This window comes from Polypterus senegalus, chromosome 9 (assembly GCF_016835505.1).
Source record: "Polypterus senegalus isolate Bchr_013 chromosome 9, ASM1683550v1, whole genome shotgun sequence".
NCBI lineage: Eukaryota > Metazoa > Chordata > Cladistia > Polypteriformes > Polypteridae > Polypterus > Polypterus senegalus.
The window spans coordinates 64805819-64824846 of record NC_053162.1 but is presented as its reverse complement, the minus strand read 5'-3'; the positions used below and the strand labels follow the sequence as shown (position 1 = coordinate 64824846).

At 36.9% G+C, this 19028-nt stretch overlaps 1 protein-coding gene across 1 annotated transcript in view; it reads left to right on the top strand.

The window, feature by feature from the left end:
* Positions 1 to 18733, top strand: part of tshz3b (teashirt zinc finger homeobox 3b) — a 93921-nt gene extending 75188 nt beyond the window's left edge. The window contains exon 3 of the mRNA XM_039763166.1: positions 14256 to 18733. Within this exon, the coding sequence (XP_039619100.1) occupies positions 14256 to 17461 (3206 nt within the window). The 3' untranslated portion in view covers positions 17462 to 18733. The remainder of the gene's footprint in view (positions 1 to 14255) is intronic.
* The last annotated feature ends 295 nt before the right edge of the window (positions 18734 to 19028 follow it).

Here is a 19028-nt window from a genome sequence, read left to right as displayed (position 1 = left end):
TTTTTTATTTATTTAATATTATTTCTTAAAGATTTCACCAAAATGCACTTCCTTGTTATTAATATATTGTTCATTGAAGGATTTGTTGAACTTTTAGGCATTTTTCATAACAGCGGTATTACCTACAGTGAAAAAATGAAAACCATATACCGTATATCAGATGTATTTATCATCCTTAATTGAAAATGCATGCACATTTCTTTAATGTTTTTACATAAAGGCTCCTTATCAGGATGCAGCAGTAGAAATGATCTGAACCCTCAAATAAGCTAAATCTATAATGATATAAATATAAAGTCTCAAGAGTATGAATATTTAGAAAATGTGAATCTCCTCATATGCAACAGACCCATCTCCTTTCAAATCTTAATGTTCGAATGTATAAGAGAACAAAGTAATACATGAACCAGGAAGTAATTACTTGCATAATCTGAGAACTTTCTCTTCCTTTGGCTGTTTCTTTTCTCACACTATAATTTCAATTCTATATATTTTGAGACTGGACATTACTATGAATATATTTCAATTAAAATACTATCTATCTATCTATCTATCTATCTATCTATCTATCTATCTATCTATCTATCTATCTATCTATCTATCTATCTGAGGTCAATAGTGGCTTAGTGTTTATTACAGCTCGCTGAGGTCCCAGTCCATCCACTGTCTCTGTGTAGGTTACATGTTCTCACTGAAGTCCTGCGGGTTTTTTTCTAGGTACGTCAGCTTCCTCCCACATCCTAGTGACATGTATGTTAAATTAAATGCTATCTGTAAATGCTTTTGAGTGAATGCACTTTCCAACAGACAGAGGCTTTGTTGCTGAAAATGTTTTCAGAATTATCTCCTCTACTCTGCAGCCCGGAATTGGTAACTTCAAAAAGTTATTGTATACATATTCTTGAAGATGTTTAACTAAGACTAATAAATAAGGCAATGAATTATTGCACTGATAGCTGTTGGCTTTTTGTTACATAGTTATTTATTAAAATTGGTTACTAATAATCACTCGATATGTTATGAGAAGTGCAAACTACATTGTTTTGATGAGATCTATGAAGGCATTTTTATGGGATACAAAAAACAATGATATTGTCAGCGAATAGCTCCACTAAAAAGGAAGGAAATTGAAAGTCCACTATGAAGTAGCAGTATAACTGTGCCCCACACTTCTCATTCCCAAACTGGCCTTTCTGGTCTGATTAAACTGTATAGTTGAATCTCAGCAGTGGACTCATTTAAATGTGCTTGTCTGTGTTGGGCTCTTTGCTGTTTGTGTTCTGTAGCTCAATGGAGTTAATGCTTAGTTTCAATAAATTATGCCACTTGGTATGTCTTTTTGCTCTTAATGACTCAAACAGTTGTGCTCACCTATGGACTTGCTTTATCCTCACTCTCTTTTTCAGTCTGTCTATGTGAAGTTCTTAGTACCCTCTGTTTGGTGTTGCTTGTTTAGACAGAGACTACCTAACAATATGATTTTATGATCAGTACCAGTGGCAGCAATTATATTTACACATCTGTATTTCCACTTGGGATCTATCTATCTATCTATCTATCTATCTATCTATCTATCTATCTACATACTTTCATCCTTTTGCTTCTTTGAAATATCAGCATAGTTACTTCTCCAAGCAAACTTTGTAGCTGTGTGCTTTTTTTATGCCATTTTTCCACAGTGCACTTAAAAAATGGTTTGAAAAACAATCACAGTTTATATACCATTATTCTCCCATTATCGATGTACGGCAAGTGTGATTTACAGTATATACAATGTTTAAATGTCTCAATATAGCTTTGATAGTGAGCAAATGTCTTAACTCTTAACACTTTCTATCTTTTCCGTGACTGCAAACCCACAGATACCACTAGTAGACTGAGATATCAGTATGAATTGTTGATATTTGAACACCAAACAGCAGAGGAGGACAGAGCTAAAAGTCTGCAAAACCATCTTTGCTACAAATTGCTACAAATTATTAAAAGTATTTTATTACCCTTCGTACAGTTTTTAAATAGCAGCACCATTAGGCATTTTATTTATTGATTTCTTTTTTATATAGTGTCTGGCTCCTGATGCCTTTATATCAGATGATCTCAATGCTTTTTTTTACGGTTTCTGCACAGATAGATGTGGCCAATGACAAGGGTTAGAGTAGTCTCATAGAGCATTCGCTTGCAGCCGTGAAGAGCCCACATTCATCAGAGGATGAGGTCGATGAGATTGCACTGGGATCAATGGAAAGCCTGTACGAACCCCCTTGGGTAGTAATGGCTTGTTCTGCTGGCTGTAAAGTCAAAAACACTTCTAGTCCTTTCGTCATATGTCTGCAAATGCCAAATTGTAATAATTAAGTATTATTGATCTAAAATTCAATTAACTTCATTAATACAGGTCATGATAGTAAGAAGTTAAAATAAGACAAGGTACAACTCGGTTCTGTAAAGCATGCTTGTGTGTGTGTGTGTGTGTGTGTGTGCATATATAGTTTCTGTGTTATATCCTAGAAACTAGACTATAAAGACTATCAGCTTAAGGCTACAAACCATTTTCTCTGAAATAATTCTACATTGCGGTTACTGACATATTAGTAAGAGGTGTCTTAAATTATAAATGCATGTACTGCTTCTATATATAGCAGATTCAATCATTTTTTTAAATGCAATCCTTCACCAAGGGGCTATACATTTAATCTACCTTCCACAAACCACAACCCCCTTCCCACCTGACTGAAACAAATGTTCAATCAGCCTCTAACCCTGTTTTACTGTAAAACATGTGCCAGCAGTGAAATTGACTTTGCATTTATAAAGGTCTACAGATTAATCTTAATTATTATATAAGTGATTTCCCAGGTACCCATTGCCATTATTTTAGTAAGGCAGCAGCTTTCCTTATTAAAAAACTCGGAATTTTATTGCTTTTACCATGTTTCTAGCAGAAAATAATTAGGCACACATTTATTTTCGTCAATAACTTTGTTTTCTTTTAAAATATCTCTTTTAACCAAGGTCTGTATCAAATGTTGACCGTTACTCATTTCTTTCAAAATAGCCGTATTCATATGTTTATCTGTATGCTTATGTTTAGCTATTCATAGGAAACTATTGGCCATCACTGAGTAAACAAACTCACCTCAGTTAAACATTTTGTTAATCATTCAAGACTGATTGAATAAAATTTCATAATTTATAATGCTTACAATATGTAATCATTTGACAGTGCATGCATATATATATATATATATATATATATATATATATATATATATATTTATATATTGTGGACGCTGGCCCGGACACACACAGACGGACATCTTTTGTTCACCCAACACACGTTTATTTATAATATTTACAAGTTTTTGTGCACTCACACACCCCAGTGCCTCCAGCACCGATTCCCCCAATGTCCAGGCCTCACAGTCCTTGTGCCTTTCTCCTGGCCGCCTCTAGTCCTCCCTCCAGCCCCGTCCTCTTCCACCCGACTTCTGCCCTGAATGAATGGAGACGGCCCCTTTTATATGGTTCCCGGATGAGCACCAGGTGTTCCCGGCATTCCTCCCTTGGCCACGCCCAGCGTGGCGGAAGTGCCGGCTGTCCTCCCGGCAGCTCCCCGGGTGTCTCCCAAAGTCTTCCCCCCAGCACTTCCGGGTGTGGCGGAAGTGCTGGGGTAATAGGTCCCCAATGCATTGGGGCCCCTCCTGGCGGTGACCAAGGGCCCCTACAGGGTGGAGCTTCCATGCCCTGTACCCGTGGCCCCCAGAGCAACCAGGAAGGCGGCACCCACGTGATCCAGGGTGGGCTCTGACCCTCTAATGGTCCCTCACGGCGTCCCGGCCGGGTCGTTGCCCCTGGCATCCCTGACAATATATATATATATATATATATATATATATATATATATATATATATATATATATATATATCCATCCATCCATCCATTTGCTAACCCGCTGAATCCGAATACAGGGTCACGGGGTCTGCTGGAGCCAATCCCAGTCAACACAGGGCACAAGGCAGGAACCAATCCTGGGCAGGGTGCCAACCCACCACAGGACACACACAAACACACCCACACACCAAGCACACACTAGGGCCAATTTAGAATCGCCAATCCACCTAACCTGCATGTCTTTGGATTGTGGGAGGAAACCGAGCGCCGGAGGAAACCCACGCAGACACGGGAGAACATGCAAACTCCACGCAGGGAGGACCCGGAAGCGAACCGGGTCTCCTAACTGCGAGGCAGCAGCGCTACCACTGCGCCACCGTGCGCCTATATATATATATATATATATATATATATATATATATATATATATATATATATATATATATATATATATATATATATATATATATATATATATATATATATATATATATATATATATATATATATATATATATATATATATATATATCACAGTGGAGTAAGTGACGACCACACAGTCCAGATGATGTGTTTCTAACCTTCTTTCCTTTATTTTATGGTGTTCTGCAAACCAGTGCAAACAGTTGACTTTTATACAATCATTTCTTCACAAGGTTTATTTTTTTTCCATTAGAGATAGCTTGTTTACCTATGACATTTTGACCTGAATGTGAAACATATAGAGGTCACTCTATTCTGAATATTTTATTTGTATTGTTGCTACATACATGCAGGTATTCTAGCATGCAGTTTTTAACTGGCTGAGTGATTTAGTAAAGAGTAAAAAATAAAAATTTAAGCAACATTCTAATACAACTGTGAATTTCCCCTTGGGATTAATAAAGTATCTATCTATCTATCTATCTATCTATCTATACAAACGTGTAGTTCCCAGAATATTCTAGTAGTTAGTAGAAGTTTCCAAAACACTCAACTATTAAGTAGGCATATTATTCTAGTAGTAAGAAGGAGTTTCTGTTTCAGCCCTTTTTGATGACACAGTCTCAGCACAAACAAAGGGAAATATGGTGCAAAGCCTTCATTAGCCACCGTTAACAGACATTCCAGATAAAGCTATTATTTTGTCTTTATACAATTTCTGCATTGGCCTAAACCAGTGTTTCCCAAACTCGGTCCTGGGGACCCCTGTGGCTGCAGGTTTTTGATCCAACCAGCTTCTTTTTTTAATTGAACTCCTGGGCTAATTAAGTGAACTGATATTTCCCAAGTTCTGTGTTTAGGGAACTAATATAGAAATTAGAAAACTAAGTTTGCGAAAAAAAAATATTAAAATGTACCAAGTAGTTATATAGGAATGTTTTTGTTTTCTTTTTAACAGTATTTTCATCTTGATTTTCATTCTACTTTTCTAGGTGTTCTAATTGTTTAATTAATCCATTATTTACTAATTAGTGGGTCTGACTCTAAAGTAGTTGTAGCCTTTGATTATTCAGTGTTGTTTGCCTGGGTGTCTGATCTGCTTGTTTTAAATTGTCATTATTAAGATACAACGAATGGGGAAAAACTGCACAGAGAAAGGGCAAAGTATAATGAAATCAACAAAAGAGAGTTAAGCATTTAAATCTATAGCAAAAGCACAAATATTTATAAATGTCTTATAAATGTAAAAATCATGCTGCTGTGCTTTTCTCAATGTCGAATAAAAGAAAAAAAAATACCAGCTAATTAAATGAAATCAGTGTTATCAGGTGTTGTCACTGATTAAGAATGCGGTTGGAACAAAAACCTGCAGCCACAGGGGGTCCCCAGGACCGAGTTTGGGAAACACTGACCTAAACATTTGAAAACCTTAATGTAGAAATTAGTGTAATATTCTTACATTTTTAAAATAGTTTTGCAGATATTTTTGTACAATATTATTTTCATATGTGGGCAGAGGTTTCCCTTGAATATGTGAACTTGGTTACGCTTACTTGAGTTATTCGTTATTACAGGTAATGAAGCTAATAATAAAAATAAACAAACCTAACTGTAAATAACGCATCAGTAAATGTCAGGATAGAGCTGACGACTGAAGCTCTATGTCAGACTCTTTTTTTAAAAACCCAAATATAGATCCGTTCATTTTGTTAATCAGTTTAATCTAATAGATGGTCACAGGGAGCTTATCAGGTTCCAGAAGCAGAGGTTACAATGTACAAAACAACCTACACACGTCAAAGGACAGACCTACAGTCACCACATTGGGCCAGTTCAAAATGGTCAACCAGCCTACAGCCCACATTCAGGAGAAAGCCTTTACATTATAGGAAAAACCAATTAAAAGTTAGCCAGATTTCTCCACAGACACAAAGTAGTTTGGTCTGAATGTAAAGTCCATAGTTGCTTGTAAAAGAATATTAGCAGTGGTGTGGCTCCTAAATCCTGCTGTTCTATACTGTACCCTCCCATGGTCATGAATAACAAATTTTATTTTTTGGTTAAGACATAGTTTTCAAAGATAGAATCTTAAAAAAAAACAAGCAAAAAGTAAAATAGTAATGTGAAGAGCAGTGTGCAACATGGCACAGCTCCACAATTACAACACTGATTTAGAAGATTTTTCAGCAATGCTTCCCTATATAATACAAAGCCTGAGCTCTTGGGTCTACAGTGCCAAAATTGTATATTTTTTATAAAGCTTTTTAAAATGCAGTATCAACTTTAGTCCAATGCTAATTTTGTTTTTGAGTGAATCTTGGGCTTTAGAGAAGTCATCAAAACAATGGTGGCATTTTTCAAAGTGACTGCCACCCCATGGGAAATGTATCAGGTTCTAAACTGGACATGTTGGTCAAGAGTAAGAAGCCTTCTCAAATGGATCAAAGTTTAAGCTCTTACTTCAGCAGTGCTTGAATAATAATAATTTGTTAAACTATGGAGTATTTACTTTGCTTACAATAATATGTTTCATAAAATCACATGACAACTGATCTCAAGTGACCCCCCCTCCACAAATACACATATTTTATAAGTGTGCAAATCTACATTGTTTTCTATTCAGCAATGATTGATTGATTGATTGATTTTATGGGTAAATAAAACAATTAAACTTAAGAAGAACAGTACCTTCTAGATCATTATGCTTGGCCATCTAACGTTAATTTTTTTTTTAAGTAATATGTTATATAGCAATTGGTGTAGCTTGATTTATGCAGCTGATTATTGTGATGATTTTTGTTATGTTGTTTCTGATATAAACCCAGATGCAAGCAGCCTAAAGCGGAATTATGGACACATCAGTAATCCTCTTCATTCTTCAGTGTTTCTTGTTCTGCTAGATCAAGAACAGATGGTCAGTGGCGTTCAAATATTATACTGACTAAGGAGCTATCTTTTATCAAGCATCAGAATCAAATCTCTCAGGAAATCCAGTGAATACAGAGTTGCTTATAAGTCTAATTTATCAAGACTTTTATAAAATGCTTACAGATTTTTTAACGTCTTCACCTACTGCTGTAACTGTCATTGGACAGACAGTCTACACACAATTATTTGTTTGCCTTTTACTTCCCTTTTCTAAATGAACATCGCAGTGTTTATAGGGCTGTGCACTTTTTGGTAAAATGTTCCTTTAAATGTCTGTTGTTTAATTCTACCCCCGTTGGAACATTTGGAAGAAATGTGCAACTTTTAATGAATTTCATTTCAAGTTTTATTTCAGTCATATTTTACTTATTAGAGTCACTCATTAAAAACATATGGAATCAAGTTTAAGAAAAAAAAAACCTGTTGTACATGGGTTACTTTATTTATAACCATAGGCAAAGATGTGATTTGTTTTCGCTCAGAGTGGAAAATTGCTACGGAAAGTCTTTGTATCAAACATTTAAAATAAATTTTGCAGCCGCTTTTTTTGGAGCTTCTGCTTTATACATGAAGGATCTGTATGTGCACAAAGTTGCAGAGAAGATGTTAATTTAGATTTGAACCATTGCTGCACAAAAATAATGCAGAAATCCTTAGACAGAAAACTAAATGCTGAGAGATGCTGGTCTTGGTCCATTATTTAGAAGTAGTATACAGTGGAACCTCGGTTTGCGAGTATAATTCATTCTGGAAACGTGCTCGCGGTCCAAAGCACTTTCCCCATAAGAAATAATGGAAACTCAGATGATTCATTCCACAACCCAAAACTATTCATATAAAAATGATTAATGCAAAATGTAAAGTAAAAACACATAAAGCAAATTAACCTGCACTTTACCTTTGAAAAGAATCACGGCTGGTGTGAGTGAGTTTCTAACTTCTTGTGGGATTCCACCCAACGACATGCGGAAGAACGTCCCAAAGCAATCAGTCTCCCAGCGCTGTAGCAGTTCGCTGTAAAAAGCGAATCCAGAAAGATCGCGGACATGCTATAAGCGCCTGCCGTCAGTGGGTGATACAAGGAACAAGGAATATTATAAATGCGCAGGGCACAGTACTACTTGGCCACGACCCTGCCTGACTGCTGTGTCTGTGTATAGGAGAGTGGCAGATCCTGCTACAGTACAATAAATAACCGCGCTGTTGCTGTTTCAAGCTGAATAAAGCTGGTGGTGCAAGACGGGGACTCGCATGTCACATCACACACACACACACACACACACAGTCACAATACTGTAGTAAACAGTATACGCTCGTAGGGATGTTGACTATATGAGTGAGGCACGCTGACTCAGATGGGGAATAGGAGATGATTGACCACAATCCTCCAGCGAGAGAGAGAGAAAAACTATCAGCTCAGTTGTGATGACGCTCAGCAGACAAAGTTTATAAATACTACTCGTATTGCAAGATTTTGCTCGTTTATCAAGTCAAAATTTATTAAAAATTTTAGTTAATCTTGCAAAACACTCGTAAACCAAGTTACTCACAAACCGAGGTTCCACTGTACTTGGCTTCATGTTTTCATGTAGGCATTGAAATTATCAAGTGTCAAGAAATGTTGGGCAAAATTTAGAGAGTTCAGAAAGACTTATCTGTTAAATAAATGTAAAAAGATAGATAGATAGATAGATAGATAGATAGATAGATAGATAGATAGATAGATAGATAGATAGATAGATAGATAGATAGATAGATAGATAGATAGATAGATAGGAAGGAAAGGCATGATATAGGACATATAAATATACCATAAATACTATATAGTTAAATATTTTTTTTTTTTGCCACTGACAAAAAAAAAGTCTTTATTTACTGCCTCAACTTTTGAAAGTGCCACCCAGTAGACTAGTGCGTATAGCAAATGCTAAAAGATAAAGAGTGTTTTTACTTTATTATCTTACATCATTGTGCAGCATTATATTTATAACAGTGGTGAAGAAAAAGCAAAATCAAGTAATGTTAGCTTTGCTTTAAGAAGAATCTTCAAATGGCTTCATTTATATTTGGATGTTTACCTGCATGCATTGAAGTATTTGAAAAATAAAGCAAATCAATAAATAAACAAGTGTCTAGTCAGTTGATCAAGAGATACCATTATGTTGCTTCATTTGTTACAAAGGGCCAACAACACATTCATTTGTAAATTTAACTGACAAAAACTAATAAGGAAAATAATGATAATATTCACCAAGAGCAAAGGATGGAGTAATATGAAGAAGGTATTGGTTTATTTTCACGCTGCAATGCTGTGACAAAGGCTGGCTGGGACAATGATGATATTTACAGAGAGCTAAGTATAGACTGTTTTGTATAAAGGATGAATTGACTTCTTTACAGCAGTAGAATGACACAAGCCGACAACAACAACAACTGTGAAGTTTATGATACATAAATACCAAGCCAAAGCTGGGAGTGGAGAGGTGTAAATTAAGAGCAATGAGGTGACTTTAGCAAATGAGTCTGTTAATGCAGGTGAAGTCTTATTGTTGCCAAGGTCAATGAAATATATAATGGGTGCGTATTATAGCATTATTTTTTCTTGTTTTTTCTTTCTTTTTAATTTTTTTAAGTGATCTCCTACTCTTAGCTACTTTTTTGTGGTTTCTGTTACGAAAAAAAGATCATTCAGCATATTTCTTATATTTTTAATGCTTAGCCCCAGATTCAAAAATGTGCCCTTTTCAGACATGTGTATTTGCGTAGTCAGGAATTGATTGGGGTAAGAAAGTGCATCATAATTCTCTCCACAATCAATCTTCCAGAAGTGTCATAAAATAGATTTTTAGGGAACCAGGGGGTTGGGGGGGGGGTCTCAGTTTCAAACATAAAATCCAACCCCAATGTAGCATTGTCATGAAACTGCTGAAGAGGTGTAAGTTTTATGTCCATGTGTGGTGGAAAAATATTTAAAAAGTAATAATTAAATTATTTAAAAACCTATAGGGAAGTGAAATTTCTGTAGCTATGTTCATAGTTTGTGCGATTAATGTAATACACTGATTTTTTTCTTTATAAGTAAAAAAACAGCAAAATATTACTCAGTCCAATCAATCTTTCATTACAGATATTTACCAGGAGAACACAAAGTGAGAGACACAATAAAACTGAAATTTTCAAAGACATATGTTCTTTCATGAAGGCAATTCAATGAATTGCCAAAGGTCTGGGTTTTGTGATGGCCTCTCTATATTATTTTATTTTTTTAAATCATTATTATCTGTGTGATCTGAAGTTAATCCACTCATTTAGCTCATTTCGCCATACTCGTGTGAGCGCTGTCTCAATGAAACTCTCCACCGCTGTGCACAGAGCACATACAGACAGACGTGAGTCTTGGTGTTCAGTTGGCTTGAAAATGGCAGTCTGAAACTCGCCCAACTGCACATCATCACTGTGAATGTAAACTGTCCAATTGTTTAGTATTTTTTCCCAAGCTAATCTTGCAGTTGACTAATGGAGTACTAATTCTAGCCACTTCATCAACTGAATGCCAGGTGTCAAAAATAACAAGCAACTAGACTGCAATTTGAGGGTGCTCACAAAATTTTAATTGCTGTATAAAAATAGCCATGATGATGGTGTTAACATTCGAAGGTACGGTAGGAATGTGGAGATGATGATTATTATGCAGGGAGGTACATTTATGCTGAGTGGTAAAATCGGGGTGGTGTTGCAATCACCCAAATTTCAAGTACTTTTTTTATTTTCTCTTTTAGGGATTTGCATAAGTTGCATGTGCTTCCTAAAATTTGTCTTTGAAAATTATGACTAGAAGCATTTCTCTGCTATGAAAAACTCGCACCATTCAGTTTTTCATTCTTTAATCGAACAAATGCAGTGAGTGTTGTGCATCTGAAACAAGCAATTTGGTAAAGCAATTAGAAATTTTCTTTACTTCTAAAAAAACATTATAATAGAACAGAATAGTATTAATCTCTAAAGTGCGTTATGGTTTTTATATCACCTTGTTACTGTGTTTGCTTTGAAGACTACTTATGTAGCCACAGATGCAGAAAGAATATAATGACACTTCACAGGAAAGAGTAGTATTAGTCTACCTTTTTTTATTTATTTATTTGTTGGTTCCTGAAAGAAATACTTTACAATCATAATACCCTATGATAAGTTTGGCACAAATGTTTTGTTTTCAGATACGCATTTATGGTGACCGTACCTATGCATTGTTCACATAATTATTAGTTGTGCCCAATATGTTAAACTACTCCCTTTTTAAATATGGACATCATTTACTTTAGTAACAAAACTGAAGGCCATTTTACTCAGGGTATCACTTACATTTCATAACCTTAGTAGAAGCAGGAGGTAATGCGCGCATGGCCTGCCGTAGTCTTGAGAGGTGGCAGATGATTAAATTATATTCCTGGTAATTATTTCTGTTTCTTTTTATTCCTATACTGGCCTTTCATATTTTTTACACACTTAAAAATACAACTTCCTATTTAATAGAAGCTTGTCTCTGCGAAGGAAATTTGTAGAGCATTATACTGTAATGTTTTTCGATGATGCAGTAAACCACACTGTGTTCAGGGAGACCCTTTCAGATTGGTAGACGTTTTCTCTATTAATCCATCAGAGCAAGAATGTCTGCTCAGAAATGTCCTAAAGTTTGGAACCAACGCCATTAACACCGAAACACGGTCTTTAGACAAAGAGTATTTTAGTTAAAAGATTAGGAATTGTAAGAATATTTGTGTTTTTTGTTTTTCATATTGAAAATTAAATGAAATTTGTATTGTATATTGTATTACTATTAAGCATATGTCCTTCACAATTTAAGTATTACCATATATTAAGACTTTTCACATACTAATCAAAAGACATGATTTGCTAGCCTCTTCCATATTATATTATAAAATTAACCTTTTTAAATTCCAGATAGAATGCTCATCCATCCATCCTTCCATGCATCCACCAGTTATCAAGCTAGTCTACCCCAGATTAAGGGTTATGTCAACAATGTAATAGATAAGCTGAAAGCTTTAAAAACATTTAAAACATATGCTGATGCATTTTCTTTGTCATGACTGTAGACTCCTGTTTCAGGTCTGTTTCAGTGATGACTAGTCCATCATCTATCAAAAAGTCTTTCATTGAACTTTGTCTGTTGACGCTAGATATTTCTTCAGTGTGTTTTGTTTTTATTTAAATATATGGCAATCAGAAAAAGTTGATCAGATAGGCAGTATTAGTTTCTGAAGCAAATAAATATTTAGCAATTCAAAATATATTAAAATATATTTTCTTATATAATGCAACAATACACGTATGTCCTCAGTAAGTATGTTGTATATACTGTTTTGCATATGCTTGTGTGCACAAGCATGCTCAATATATGGTGATGACTGGTACTGAGCAGATATGCAGACTATCAAAAATATCTTTCGATCCTGCTGTACATTTTATATGAATATTGATTACAGCTGGAAAATATATGAAGGAGGATGTGCTACGCTACTCAATATCATGCATAGCAAAGGCATCAATCTCTGTAACTAAAGTTATTAATTGTATCCTATCTCATTGGTTGAAAATAGCTTCACTGTCTGTACAGCACGGGCTAGCAACTAGAGTGTTGGACTGTAAACCATAAGGTTTCTGGATTCTTTCAGACCCAGTCTTTCCGTGTGTCCCTGGACAATCCGCTTAATTTACTGGTGGTCCAAATGGAGAATATTTATAGCTACGCAAATAAGCATAATGGTGCAACAGTGATTAGCAATGCTGTCAAACAGACTTATAGCAACGGTCAGTGCCTTTAATGTCTTCATGGTTGTTCTTTAGGTTTCTGACACATAACACAGATATTAGATTAATTGGTGTTTCTAAACTGGCCCACTATGGATAAGTTGACGTTTATGTATGAATGAGCCTTGCGATGGAGTGGCGTCTTATTCTGATTCCTCTCCTTCATTACAAGCAGTGCTGCCAAAATAGGCTTTGGCTCCCACCAGGCCTGTAATGTAAAAAACAACAGATTCAGAAAATGGCAGGATAGAATGATAATATATATAAAATGGTGTCTTGGATAGCATTTTTAATGTCATTCTACAACTGCTCCCAGAAATGCTAGGCTTTATTTAATGGGGCTTCTGCTGGAGAAGAGCTTTAATCTGAATGAATCAAATGTTTGTCAGCTAGCAGTTGTAAAAGGAAAGGTAAATAGTCATTAAGTCCTTTAGAGTCATTTGTGTTTCCATGGAAAATATAAATGAATTAATACAAGAACAGAAGAGAAATAGAAATATTTTAATTTTTGTAATTGATGTAAATGCATATGGTCGGCATATTTGTTACTGAAATTTATATACATTCGTTTTATACAAAAAAATTGAGCTCAAGAAGTGTAATGAGTGAAAATGCATGCTTAATTTAAATTGTGAATCTGTCTGTTAAGAAATGCATTAGAGGTAGGAGAAGCATAAGACATATTAATTGACAGACAGGAACTGCTGTCTCTGAGGTTGATACAAGTAATTTATTACTTTAGAAATGAATGCCACCTCCAGAATGTGCTTCATTAATTTCAAATTTAGTTTTAATTTCAAGCTGTTGCCCCTTGAGAAGAATAAGGTGGCAAATTATGTTTGAAGAGAGGTTTTTTTTTCTGCAAAAGAAAAAAAAATCACTAAACTTTATTCTACTTCGCAAGGATAAACCTTCCAAGAGAAGCTGCTAACCTTGAATGAGGCAGCCTTTTGATTAGTGGGATGGATTAAGATTTTAGCTCAGTTTTATCAGTGTTATGAATTATATTTAGTATCATTTGAACAAGGCTAATTAAATGTACTGTTGTGTGTCTTTTTATTTTTCCATTTTTAACAGTAGTTTAATCCTTGGTATTTCAGTTTATGCATTGTACATTTAAAAATTGTGAGGGCTCAAGTTACTTGCTATATATTAACACGGTTTGTTTCTTAATTTATTTCAGCCTATGTTCCGGATGAGCTAAAGGCAGCAGCTCTGGTAGATGAAGATGTCGATCCAGATGAGCTGGCTGTGGATGAAGAACCACCAGTCAAGTTTATGTGTTCTGAAAAAGAATTTCCTAAAGATAAGCAAAACTACCAAGATTCCCCAGTGGCAGAGTTTTCCAGCCATGAAATGGACAGTGAATCTCACCTTAGTGAGGCTAGTGACCGCATGTCAGACTTTGAGAGTGCCTCAGTAAAAAATGAGGAGGAAATCAAAGAAACGCCCATGGCCAATGAAGAAACTAGCGTCCCAGACAGCTTGGAACAAATGAAAGCAATCTACAATAGCTTTTTAACCAACTCTTACTGGTCAACCCTTAACCTAAATCTCAGTCAGACTTCAACCGAAAAGCCACAGGGCAGTAGTAGTAGCAGCAGTAGCAGCAGCAGCAGCAGTTGTGGTGGCAGCAGTTTTGACTGGCATCAGTCTGCCATGGCTAAGACATTGCAACAGGTGTCTCAGAACAGGCTTCACCCAGAACCCAGCCTTTTCAGTACAGTCCAGCTTTACCGACAAAGCAACAAGCTTTACGGCTCCATTTTTACTGGGGCCAGCAAATTCCGCTGCAAGGACTGCAGTGCAGCCTATGACACTCTGGTTGAACTAACCGTTCATATGAATGAAACAGGACATTATCGTGATGATAACCATGAGACAGATAACAACAATCCTAAACGCTGGTCCAAGCCCAGGAAACGTTCTCTGCTGGAGATGGAAGGAAAGGAAGATGCACAGAAAGTTTTGAAGTGTATGTACTGTGGACACTCCTTTGAATCTTTGCAAGACCTTAGCGTTCACATGATCAAGACAAAACACTACCAGAAAGTGCCTCTAAAAGAGCCTGTAACCCCTGTAGCAGCAAAAATTATATCCTCTACACGGAAAAGAGCACCCATTGAGCTTGACCTTCCAAGCTCTCCGGATTCTTCGGCAGGGACACCTAAGCCATCCCTCTCTGACCCTAATGATGTTTTTCAGAAAGCATCCAACCCTTACATCACTCCAAACAATCGGTATGGCCACCAAAATGGTGCCAGCTATGCTTGGCAGTTTGAATCTCGTAAATCGCAGATTCTAAAATGTATGGAGTGTGGTAGTTCTCATGATACACTTCAAGAACTGACTGCTCATATGATGGTTACTGGGCATTTCATTAAAGTGACCAACTCAGCAATTAAAAAAGGGAAACCCATCGTTGAAGTACCCTTAACTCCAGTGGCTGTCACTCCAGTAGAAGAAAAAGTGCAGTCGGTACCTTTAGCGGCCACAACCTTCACCCCTCCTGCTGCCACTCCATCTAGCATTTCCCCAAAACTGTGTGTTGAAATTAAGAAAGAGGAGAAGGAAGAAGACTGCAGTGTGGAAAAGAGTAAAGAAAAGGACAAGCAGGATGACGAAGAAGAGAAGTTTGATGTCTCATCAAAATACAACTACCTTACTGAGGAGGATCTCGAGGAGAGTCCTAAAGGTGGTTTTGACATCCTTAAGTCACTGGAAAACACAGTCACGTCTGCAATCAACAAAGCACAGAATGGAGCCCCTAGCTGGGGTGGTTACCCTAGCATTCATGCTGCCTATCAACTTCCAAACATTATGAAGCTGTCTTTAGGCTCCTCTGGGAAAAGCTCTCCATTAAAGTGCTTGTTTACAGGTAGTGAGCTTCTGTCTCCTACAAAAAGCCAACCCTTGGTGTCCCCACCCAGCAGTCAGAATTCTCCTCTGCCAAAAAACAATTTCCATGCAATGGAGGAGCTTGTGAAAAAAGTTACAGAAAAAGTGGCCAAAGTGGAGGAGAAAATGAAGGAGCCAGAGGTAAAATCATCACCACTAAGGGGGATGACACCTTCTCCTTGCAGCAGCGAGCCTGGAGATCGCATAACATGTGACTCACCCAATGAAACCCGTGCAAAGAGCCCTGAAAGTGTCATTGGCAAACACAAAGACATGAACACTGAAATATCTGCAAAAGATTCAGTTGAGAATGGGACCGAGCCTGTTAAAATGACTGCCGTTAGTTTATGTAATAGCACTGCCATCATCACAGACCATCCTCCAGAGCAACCTTTTGTTAACCCTTTAAGTGCGCTTCAGTCAGTAATGAATGTCCACCTTGGCAAGGCTGCTAAACCGTCACTGCCTGCTCTGGACCCTATGAGCATGTTGTTTAAAATGAGCAACAGCTTAGCAGAAAAAGCTGCCGTTGCCACCCCACCCATGCAGACCAAAAAAAACGAGCACTTGGACCGTTATTTCTATCATGTCAACAACGACCAGCCTATAGATTTGACGAAAGGCAAGAGTGACAAAAGCTGCTCTTTAGGTTCAGCGCTTTTGTCATCTACATCGACGTCTTCTGCTTCTCCTTCATCTGCAGTGACAACAGCAAAGACATCTGCAGTCATGTCATTCATGTCAAACTCTCCGCTACGCGAGAATGCCTTGTCAGATATCTCTGATATGCTGAGGAATCTGACAGAAAGTCACACATCAAAATCTTCTACACCTACAAGCCTGTCTGAGAAGTCAGATGTAGATGGTACTATCATCGAAGAGCCAGAGGAGGTCTCCCCAGCCCAGAAACGTAAGGGCCGTCAGTCGAACTGGAACCCCCAGCATTTACTCATCCTCCAAGCCCAGTTTGCTGCCAGCTTGAGACAGACTTCAGATGGAAAGTATATCATGTCTGACCTCAGTCCTCAGGAGAGAATGCACATCTCCAGGTTCACAGGTCTCTCTATGACCACCATCAGCCACTGGTTAGCCAATGTGAAGTATCAGTTGAGAAGGACAGGTGGAACAAAATTCCTAAAGAACCTAGATTCAGGTCACCCAGTGTTTTTCTGCAATGACTGTGCTTCACAGATCCGTACCCCTTCAACCTACATCAACCATCTAGAGTCGCATCTGGGCTTTAGGTTGCGGGACTTGTCCAAACTGTCTAGTGACCAGATCAACAGCCAGATCACACAGACAAAAAGCCACTCAGAAAAACTCATCACTGCCGCCTCCTCCCCGGAGGAAGAGAGCGGTACGTCCTATCAGTGTAAGCTTTGTAACCGGACTTTTGCAAGCAAGCACGCAGTCAAGCTGCATCTCAGCAAAACGCATGGAAAATCCCCAGAGGATCACCTCATGTATGTGTGTGAGCTTGAGAAGCAGTAGCACTGGCCTTCATGAACATATGTTAAGGGGACTAAAAGAGATTGCATAAAGCTACTGCTTCATTTCTGCACACACCACTGCTATAACTTCAGAGAAAGTGCTCTGTTTTTTGGTTTATTTTTTATTATTATTTTATTTTATAATTGTACAGTGTTTAATATAGAGGTGCATAATCAGCTGTTGTTACTGGTTAAATATGAAGGTTATAAAAATATGAAGTGGTATGTGTTTGGAATTTGTGTAAATTGGATTTAGTTTTTGCGCATCCTTTAGATGCATTAAGCTGCATGCGTTAATGGACAGTTTAGTTAAGCATTTATAACTAAATCTGGTGCACTTTTTTATGTGACCTAAGTGTGCTGGTATCAGCCTTTGCCATTTAACCCTCTGAGTACAGCTAGGCACTTCTGTGTTCATTTGCAAAACCAAAATCTTGAGAAAAGATGTTTTATGTCCATTATTGGCGAGAAAGAGACGCATCTGACCAAAACAATCCACTATTAGTTATACATTTCCTAATATAAAATACTGTCTTTGTACCAATATTATTGTATGTATTGCATAGATAAATAAAACCAGAATTGTAACCGGTTACAATTTATTAACTATGTCAGGGGCCTTTTCTTTTAATCAAAATTGGCTCTAAACTTGATGGAGCTCAGTATAAAAACATTCATTATATTTGTTTGCACAACAGATTTTTTTCAACTTTTTTTTTTTTTTTTTTTTGTAAAATGATTTATTTAAGCCAATAAATTTGTTTTTAAACTTTGAATCAGCCTCATGCTCAAAGGGTTAAACCTCTAGTACAAATTGTACTGTATTTCTTGAAAAAAAAATTAAAAAGCTATAAAGAAGAGTCTGTACAAAACGGCATTACTTTTTAAAGTTTTATGGCATTCCATGATGTAACCTCTTATTTATAAGCACCCTTGGTTGTTATTTCATATTGTAGAATGCCTTCTTGATTGGTAACTTTTTGTTCTGCCTAATTATTCTCCCATGATTCCATATCTTTAGGCATATGAAAGGTAACCCTTGGTTACCAGCACACTGAGTGACTCTGTTCTGCTATGTTTTTGGCAGTTAATTTGCAGAAGTAACTGACAGCTGACACCATTTGAGAATCTATGTATAAAATATTGGCATGTAAACAGCACAGACACGGTTATGCACTCTGTGCCCTGTTTTTGTTGTTGACAATGAAGCACTCATTATATGACTTCATATAACCTTTTTTCTACTGCAGCATTAAAATGTTTTTTGCAATAATTTTGTGTCGAGTTCACAATTATGTCTGCAATGTGCTATGGCTAATGAGCACATTAAAATTAAATTGTATTCCTTGTCTCTCTGACGAGAGCTTGAGTGGGTTCCTTCATCTGCCAACCACTGGCAGTTGCCAGCACTTCGCACATTAATCACTGATGTTTCATGCGAACTTTGCTATTGAAAGTGCAGAGCCTGTGCAAATTCAAAGGACACTAAATCCAAAGCTGCGCACTTTAGAGGAGTGGTACCTTAATGCTTTGGGATACGGTGCATACAGTCTGGGACTCTTTTTAAT